We start from the raw sequence: 9,641 nt of genomic DNA, 5'->3' as shown, positions 1-9,641 counted from the left end.
CCGAACAACCCGAAAAATAGAGAAAATCCGAAGTTAAAAAACTCGACTTTTGTTGATTTGATTTGAATTATACATTTAAAAAACCGATGTAATTAGTTTGGTTTGGTATTTAAAAAATTCGAATCAACTCGATTCATGTACACGTCTAATTAGTATGTAATAACTGCCTTATTTTGGTTGGGTGGGGGGGGGAGAGAGGGAGAGGGTAGATAATAACATTTTGTCATCCACCTACGTCCCACTAAAAAGAATAATTTGATAGCATTCAGTTAAGGTATCCAAACTATTTAACTCTTTTATACAAGAAGGCCTAGTTTACAATTATTACTGGAAACAGAGTATTAAACATCCACATATCATGGTCAATAATTACTAAGTAGGTGGCTAGTTGGCTCTCTCTTCCAACACGCAAAAGAGGACAAAAAAATAAACAATACTGACAAAAAATAAACAATGCTAACAAAAAAATGATGACAGCCACTTTCCTCTAAGAAAGTATAATGTAAAATCCAATTTTAGTGGTGGATGGATTGGCACCCATGAAAACAGTTTCAACTCCACTATCTTCTGCCTGCCTTGGCCTTTTCCTCTCCAAGGGAACATTCTTAATTCCTTCAGCATCTACCTATATACTAAAAATATTCTTATTTTTTGTAATATACTATTATTATAATCACAATTAAAATATATCAACTTGGTGTGCAACAACATTATCTGTACACGGTAGGGAGAGGAGGTGGATTCTAGAAAAACAACTTGTCCGTAGCTACTTAATGGTCCATTTCTTGATCAAAAATTTTCTTTATGGAAATCAAACTTGGTGGATGTCTTGTGTGAAAAATCCAACGCGTGTTGTCTTAGTTCTTTGGTGAGTGCTGGTGCCCCACAATAGAACACTCCTGCAATTTGTCAAAAAGGAAACACGAGTAAGCCCTCGCAATTTATGTCAGGACACGAATTTGAAAGCGACCCAAATGCCAATTGCTTTCATAAAGAAAAACTATCAATTGAACATGCTTTTTCAACTCTAACAAGGACATAGATACCAAAAGTCTTAAAGGTCTTTTTACACGTAGAAGTTGATATATGTGGGGGATATATCTAAAAGAGAAATTTATGTTCTTAGTCCCTGAAATATCCACAAGTTCTAATTTTGGTTTTTGGAATATTTGGTTATGCATTTTTCAACCTTCAGTTAATTGAAATATTCACTTTTGATGCTTTTGCTTGTGGATTTTGAAAAATAATAAACTATTAACTATTAAACAATACATTAACCGATGTATTATGTTAAATGTGTCCTAAGAGGTAATATAGTTTTAAAATAATCTAGATATAATATAATTCCTATGCAAAGAAACCAAAAACACACATGTTAATTAATTCAAGGTTAAATGAGCTTAATGAAAGATTAAAAGGACCAAAATCAGAATTTATCACTAATTAAACGATCAAAAGTGCAATTATCCTATCAAATATTGTGGCGGAAGAAAAAGAAGAGACAAAATCAAAAGGAAGAAGATTAATAGCACTTACCAACTTTAGACTCAGGGTGGTTGAGAGCAATGCGTTTGTAGACATTTCGCCAATTAGGCTTAGCAAAGTGCGACTTAACTCTCGTGCCAGAAACAATGTCAACACCACTTTTGGCATGATGAAGGGACTGAAGCATAGTAATAAGAGCAGAACGAGCATCACCTTCTTCATAAACACTTGTACAATAATTGTGCATTTCAATTACTCCCTTATGATCCATTTCTGCAGCTTCATTCATTATACCTTTGAACCAGTCAAATGAACCTTGTTCTCTTGTAACCCAATAGAAATATGCCCTCCTTGTGTTGAAGTTATTTCTTCCACTTGCTGAACCTGATTTACCCCTCTTTTGTCCAATATTTGGGCTAGCATTTGGTGCCGTATTTGACATTCCGTGCCCATTTTCTAAGGAATTTTCTTCTTCGTCCATGGCTTTCATGTTGTTGACAATGTCCTTAACGATACTGATCATTGGTGTGGCTCCAATTCCAAGACCCACCAACAAAACCACCTCATATTTCTTGTAGTCTTGTGCTGGTGCTCCGTATGGTCCATCGATTAATACTCTTGGGAAACTGCCAATCATCACACATGATTTCCATTAGCGATGCTATATATGTATATAATTAAGGTTTTATGGTAGAGTTTAAATTTTATGCACGGATAATGTATATGAATTTTTATTCATATTACTCGGACTATCTCAAAATGTTGTTGCACCTGTGTCAGATCCTCCAAAAATTCAATACTTTTAGAGGAGCCGACACGCACCTTTCGATATATTTTAAGAGTCCGAGCAACATAAATTTTTACACTATCAGATTAAAAGGCAGTTACAAGTAATTATGTAGTATAACAATTGAAATTAATAATTTGAAAAATAAAATAACCTGCTATAGAAGGTAAAATTGCACTAGTAGAGGAAAAATTATTTACGTTGTTGTAAGTAGATATATGTTAAATCCTTTTCTAGAATAATATCTATCTAGCAAAGATTCCATTTTTCTTCAGAAATATCAACCAATAATTGATTTTTGTCTTATCCCTCCTTGTTCCTGTCTCAGTATTTTTACAAAAATAACAATCCTGCTACTTAAGAGATGGTCCATTCAATGATTCAGATCTTGTGCCGATTCTTTAGCATAAAAGAGATCACGAGTTTGTTATATCTTCCAGTCCAGAGTCTGAGGCAGTACCCATTATGAATCACGATCACCATAAGTTCTAAAATAATGGAATATAGTACCTCGAGGATATATAACGCTATTACATTCGCAGTATTAAATTTTCAAAAAAGTTAAGTGTAGTATTAGAATACCATCTATGGATATTAAGGTGGGGGATTTTTTAATTTAACTCTGCATTTTGTCCAGAGCTGTTTCCTTAATCAGTGTGCTCTAAAAAGGTGAATGTAATGGAGATGATTATATATTAATGAAAAAGGACTTACTCAGGATTATTTTCTCCTTGCAAGTAGTCAGCTCTGAGGAGTCCACTTTTGCCATTAGGTGGTGGCTGGCAAACCTACCAAAGACCAAAAATTACTATAATTAATTCAGGAAGATCAATAATTAACACCAACACAGTGGAATTAACATGCACTTTTGGAAAAAAACGACAAAAAGAAAAAATTAAGGGGCTGCTTGTAGAGCTGTCATCCAAAGTGGGACATCACGCGTCTACGACTTTGATGCATATTAGCCAAAAACTGTTGCATATAAGGACATGCAGGTAGATATAACTAGACTAGATATTGTGATATATGTCATTTGACTGCAATAAATTATATTTCCTAGAATTAAGGATTTAAGTTTAAAAAACAAGATATAATTATATTTAAAGGACTAATTAATTACCTCAGAGAAAACAGTTTTAAGTTGTCTGGTCCAATCACCAAGAGTTCGAATATGGACACTGAGATGGTCATCTCCTGGGGCCGAAGTAATGGAAAATGGGTGCCTGAAATTTATAATATTATCCAGAAGAGTCAGCAAATACTGCATTGACGTAGTAATTAAAAGGGCCAATAATTCATGTATATCGTGGATTGGTCAAGTTTATGATATGAGAAACAATAAAAATGGGTTGATTCTATTTTATTTAAGTTATTAAATAAAAAAGTTTCACCTACCATTCAAATGGAGAAACCGCAGCACAGTTGACAAACATGTATTGTCCACTTTTGTATTTGTAGCCTTGTGGCTTTGACATGTGAAGGGCCAACACATTTCCTGGGTACACTGCCACCTACAAATTTCACAACCAATTAATTAGTAATTATTCAATCTTTAATTTTCACTGATATTAAAATCATGATTGTATGGATAATTGCATTTTTTATCCCTCAATTGTTGACAAATTTAATTTAAGTCCTTGTGATATTTGGTTAAACATGTCTAACCTTTAATTAACAACAAAGGATTTGTTTGTCCGTTTATATTGGAGATACACTATATTTAGTTTATTTTATTATCCTCGACTATATATATATATAAAAAAGACGATGTAGTTTAGTCCTTGAATATTACAAGGACTAAAAGCCAAATTTATTAATAATTGGGGGACTAAAATGCAAACTTTCCTTGTAATTATTACAAGCACGAAAATTTGTAGCATTCGACTTACCTTCAAAATCTGAACAGCTTTGATGCTTGACCTGAATGCTCTAAGCAACCTTTCACCAGCATAGAGCACAAGTGGAACAGTAAGGTACATCCATGTCTGCCCATTACGAAATTTTCAATCCAAATTTTAGCAAATATTCATCAAATTAGAAACTTAAATGAAAAGGAAAAAGTCATAATGCTAAAGATTTTGAATATTTACTAACCGTTCTCTTGTACCAAGTTTTGGTAATATATAGCTTTTCTCCATGGACAATAAGTAGAGTATAGACAATGACAAATAGATGGTGTGAGTACCAAAAGGCATTGAATCCAGTGAGCTTGTGAAATGGTTTTGGGAAACTGACTCTGCCCCTTCTAAACCATGGGGTTGCTAGAGTAAAAGCTATTGCCATTAGCACAACCATTATAATTCCAGTTACCCCTTCAACACCCTTTACAAACCACCAATAGCTTGTTGGCTGATCTCCAAAATAGTACTTCATTGGTTCATATTTTTCTTCACTTGCATTCAAAAGCCGAGGAAAATCACAGGTTAAATGAGCTAGTCCGTGCATTCCAACTCCTAGTGCAATTGCCACTGCTATCACCTACACAAAGGGGTAAAAAGAAGAACACAATTAGTTCGTTATGAAGCTTGCATTAGACAAATCTCACATTGCAATAGCAGAAAAATGTTATGGGTCATATAAGGCGGGCTCAAGAATTCTAACTGTCAAGGCACCTTTCGAATCAAAAATAAAGGTCGGGCCATAACAAAACGATAACTTGACAGCAGATAGGTCTGAGTGGTCACATTTCTACACAATTGCTATTTAGACTTATATAACAGAAATTCGCTAAATTTTATTCAAATTAAAGAGTATTCAACTTACTTTGTGAAAATTAAGGTTATCATCGAAAGGAACAGCAACACCTAATCTGGTCTTATTACGAAGCCATGTAATGGTGTTTCTGCACACTGGGAGTAAAATGATAGCCATGTTGAGCTTGAGTGTCTCAGCAGCACCCTTAGCAAGACACACACAGGGACCCATAACATCATATGCAGCTTTTCGTTTGTACTGGATATACTTCCAAGTAAATAGACCAGCCATGACTCCAATCCATAATAACAATACCCAAACTCTTTGCCAATTATCGTCCAAAAAGTACATAAAACTCTTGTACCATCTCACTATTGGATTTGGCTCTTGTGTGTGTTTAAGTTTCTGACTTAGCATTTGACTCAAATTCCGGCTTTCGCCTCCTCTCTGCACCGTTTGATTTGGTGCTTGCAGTAATAGCATTTCCAAGTTCTCAATCTGTTGAATTTCATAGCAATATTGAGTTATTTTTCAAGTTGGGACTACAAATTTAAGATTACTATTATTATAATTAATGCCACTAAATTACCATAATGTATCCCAGATTGTTAGGATCCAACTCTTCCATGATCATAGCCGCGTATTCGTCAGCTTGTTTCTGGATAGTTGACAGCCTGTTGGCAGATGCGCTAAGGCCTATAATCTGCAAATTGCCAAAAAAAAAAAAAAAAAATTAGAGAAAAGCAATATAGGATGGATTTTATCAATGCCATTCCAGGTTTTTGACGTACAATAAAAAAACTAAATAAAACAGAATTAAATACCTCTCTGACTTCTTCTTCTGTGATTCTGCCATCTGCATCTTTATCAACCCTGCATTTCATCACACGATTCAGATCTCAATAATTGAATCTGAGACGCATTAAAATAACTATAAATGTATAAAAAAAAAAAACTGTACTAATAATCCTTACATGTCAAAGAAAGTCTGAAGACGAGAATCAAAACTCTGGTCTGCCACTTGATCCCAGTACTCTTTGAGCTGTGCTTTGTTAATTGAATCAGTTGTGATGTTTCTCCTCCGAGCAAGCGCATCATATAGCTCTCCAGCAAATTCCTTAGACTCCTTATTCATACCTAACATTGTTAAAAAATTAGATTTTCATTTTTCAATTTAACAAGCCCAAGAAATCAAAACCACAAGAAAGTACTAATAGGAAAAGTAATCAGCACGAAATGATTGTTCGTTGTGACTATAATTCAGTCAATTTACCTATGCAACCACAACACAACAACAACATACATAACAAATGTAATCCCACGAGCGGGGTTTGGAAAGTAAAAACAAATGAAAGCAGTTTAGAAAAAGAAATAACGACAGTGTCAATTTTTACCTATGCATTCTCCAAATTTGGCCCGAGGAAGCAAGCCACTAGTGGAAGCGGTAAGCTTGTCGAACCGCTCCTCGACGGCGGCCCATCCAGCGCCGCCGTCGGTTTTGCTGATGAACTTAAGACCTTTAAGAGCATGAGCAGCAGCTGATTTATTCCTATCAAACCTTCCAGTAGGAACTGGTCTCTTATTCAAAGAAGCCAATCGCTTAAGCTCTTGCGACACTTGTCGAATTCTAGACGAAGCATTTCGGACAAGTGAAGATCCCAAAGTAGATTTCTTCTCCAGACCTTTAGCCAATAAAGCCAGTTCAGGATCTTCCACGTCAGCACCGCCAGCAGTTTTGACACTGTGGACAGCCACGGAGTCGTCGCGTACGTCGAGAGTGATCTCGACGTACCCATCGTCATTGGAACCGGCGCTAGTCCCGATGTCTGTGGATTCGGGTACGTTAAATCTCGCGCTCTTTTTTCCGCGTTTGTTCAGCGGTCCGCTAGTCCCTATGAGCGGACCGCTGTACGACGCTCTATCATTTCCTATAATCTCCGTGTCTGAATGGTGGTGGTGGTGGTGCGCGTGGTGATTTTCCGAATTTTGCATCGGTATAGTAGTTTCGTTGAAGAAAAATTTGAAAGAATGGAATTTGAATTGTTCAAAATGAACTGAAGTTAGGTGGAGGAAGATGTATATTCCAGTAGTATATAAGGATACAAAAAGTAAAAAGATAACAAAAGCTTTAATGGAATACTAGTAATCTATTTTGGATTTTCAGACCATAGACTACTTTCAATAAACAAATAAAAGATTCGGTATTTCTTCTTCCAAGCAGAATAACTAAGAAGCGGTCTTCTACAAATAAGCTTCAACTTTAGGCTTTATATATAATGGCGAAAAGGAAGCCGCATTCTTTTGAAAAAAGAAAAAAAGGCTAGAGCTAGGAAAATGAGTGGGGCTGGTCTTTGTTTGACCAAGGAATATTGTTTATGTCATATTGTATTATTCTACCGATACATGCATGGTGTAATACACCTTTTTTATTATTATTATTATTTTCCTTCAAATATTTAATTTAAGACTAATGTTAATAATCAATTATTAAATAAACCAGATTCGCCGCAACGACGTAGGCAACTACTCACCCGCTGATTTTTCTAAAGATACTAGATGTTGAAAGCTGTGCTAGCTTGAGCTCAACATAAAAAATAATATTACATTTTTTTAATCTATCTTAAAAAGAATGATATATTTTTATATTTACAAATTATTTAATTTAAAATTTTTCGTTTTATCTTTAATGAAATGATTTAAATCCACACAAATATTTATGACTTATTTTAAACCATAATTTTGAAGATCTTTCCTTTTTCTTTTTTAAACTTCGTGCCTAGTCAAATTATGTCACATAAATTAGAACAGAGAGGGTACCTTTAAGTAATATAATTATGGAATTTTTATTATAGAAAATATTATAATTCAATTAATTGAAAATATCAATAAATTATTTTACTTAGTCCGCTTCTCCAATATATGACTTTCCTGGTTTGGTTCTCTAATTGAAAGATTTGAAATACACCTTCTCCTATCGAATTTCATGTCATCATCTTTTTCTACTCAACAACACTGAAAAATGATTTCATGTGTTAGCATCTGTTGTAGTCTTAAAGTTTTAAATATAGACCAACTTCATCATTTTAAGAAAATATGTGTATACGTTTCTTCACCGTTTATATTTCGTCTTCTTGATATTATTCCTCATTATTTGTGTGAGACGTATGTATCTAAACTTATACCCAAAGATATAAGTTTTAAATCTTTTAGTTTTATGACTTTTTTAGCCGTTTTTGTGTTCAATTTAAACCGTTATTTTTTTTTCATGAATTTCTCTTCTTTAAATTTTCTCTAACCGTACCTTTACCATTTTCTGAACTTATTATCTTTATTTAAATTTTTTTTTTTTTTACAATTGTCTCCTACTTCTTCACGTAGGCTCCTTCTTAATTTTTTATTTTTTTTTACAATTGTCTTCTACTTTTTCAAGCGGACCCCATCTTAATTTTATTTTTTGCAATTGTCTCATAATTGTTCACATAAAGACCCCACCTTAATTTTTTTATTTACCTATTGTAGAAGAGTGGGTCCCACATTAATTTTTTAAATTTTTATTTTAACCATATTAGAAGAGTGGGTGGACGGCGATCCAACCCACTCTTCTAATATAATAGAAAAATTTATAATCTAGTGTCGCAATCTGGTGAAATTTATAATTAACGTGTTTGTCTCTGATTAAAAATTTTAGACAGGATATAATTTTTTTATTTTTATTTTTCTAATGAAGACCTTTGATTCGTACTCATAAGAATTTTTTTCTTTTTACAGTAGGTTCGCATCCTGAGATTAATGGCCATATACGGCGCTGTTCCATATTTCTGGCGAGGGAAATTTCTGGGTATATTCGAATAATTCAAAAGAGAAAAGGACCTAATATTCCACCTTATTCACTAACTTATGATTCAATTTAATTAGGACTTGTTCTGGCATACAATGTCTGGTAGAAAATACAACATTCAATGGTTAATAACTTACCTAGTAATCCTTTAATGTTAGTGCGTATTGTTGACCTTTAAACTCCAAAGGGATTTTAATTTTAGCATGGAAGTGTATTATTGAGTTGGTCCTTCAATATTAGTAACTATTCACACGCGGGCATATATCGCCCTTGTATCAAGTGGCAAAGCCACTAGATTAGAGACAAAATCTAAAAATATAAAGGAGGGGAAAATGTGAATTGGTCAACCTAGGAGTACTTATTAATAAGGGGGGGGGGGGGGGGGGGGCGGAATAAGAATCTAGTTAACTTACGTTTTACTTCTAAAAGAAAAGGTTTAACAGCTTCTCTATCGATCACTCTCGTTTGTATAATCTATTAATACAATTTTGACGCTTCTATTATACTTTTATATAGTCTACAGATCTAAGTCTTTTAAAAAACTTAAATCTGGGTAGTTATGTCACTCAATATATATATGCACAAACTGCGTATTTTGATAGCTCCTCATTGTGAGTCATTGGAATTTAAGAAAATAACCATTAATAGCACTCCAATAAACTTTAAATATTTCAAGTTACGATCATTGAACAGTAGATTATACTTAATAATGGCACGCGGAAATGCATGTGAACAGGGTGAACTTATCAACTTAAATCTGGATAGTTACGTTATGTTACTCAAGTCAAGATACTTTGATAGGTCATCTTATTGTGACTCATCAGAATTAAAATAATA

General features: G+C 33.9%; 1 protein-coding gene across 2 annotated transcripts; it reads right to left on the bottom strand.

Moving 5' to 3' along the window:
* Positions 1-269: 269 nt before the first annotated feature.
* Positions 270-7,225, bottom strand: LOC132633126 (respiratory burst oxidase homolog protein C). Of its 2 annotated transcripts, XM_060349350.1 has the most exons (12): positions 6,361-7,223; positions 5,941-6,103; positions 5,791-5,839; positions 5,556-5,669; positions 5,036-5,464; positions 4,367-4,750; positions 4,162-4,257; positions 3,668-3,783; positions 3,393-3,495; positions 2,987-3,060; positions 1,537-2,111; positions 270-899 (listed from the first exon to the last, which is right to left on the bottom strand). In XM_060349350.1, exons 1-12 carry the CDS (start codon positions 6,956-6,958, stop codon positions 790-792), a joined length of 2,811 nt encoding a protein of 936 aa, XP_060205333.1. In that variant the 5' UTR covers positions 6,959-7,223; the 3' UTR covers positions 270-789. The 2 variants fall into 2 exon arrangements, with proteins under 2 accessions (XP_060205333.1, XP_060205334.1); XM_060349351.1 differs by lacking the exons at positions 270-899; positions 1,537-2,111 and having other exon boundaries at positions 2,990-3,244; positions 6,361-7,225.
* Positions 7,226-9,641: the final 2,416 nt, after the last annotated feature.

This window comes from Lycium barbarum, chromosome 3, assembly GCF_019175385.1.
Source record: "Lycium barbarum isolate Lr01 chromosome 3, ASM1917538v2, whole genome shotgun sequence".
Lineage (NCBI taxonomy): Eukaryota > Viridiplantae > Streptophyta > Magnoliopsida > Solanales > Solanaceae > Lycium > Lycium barbarum.
This window is presented reverse-complemented; position numbering and strand designations above follow the sequence as displayed.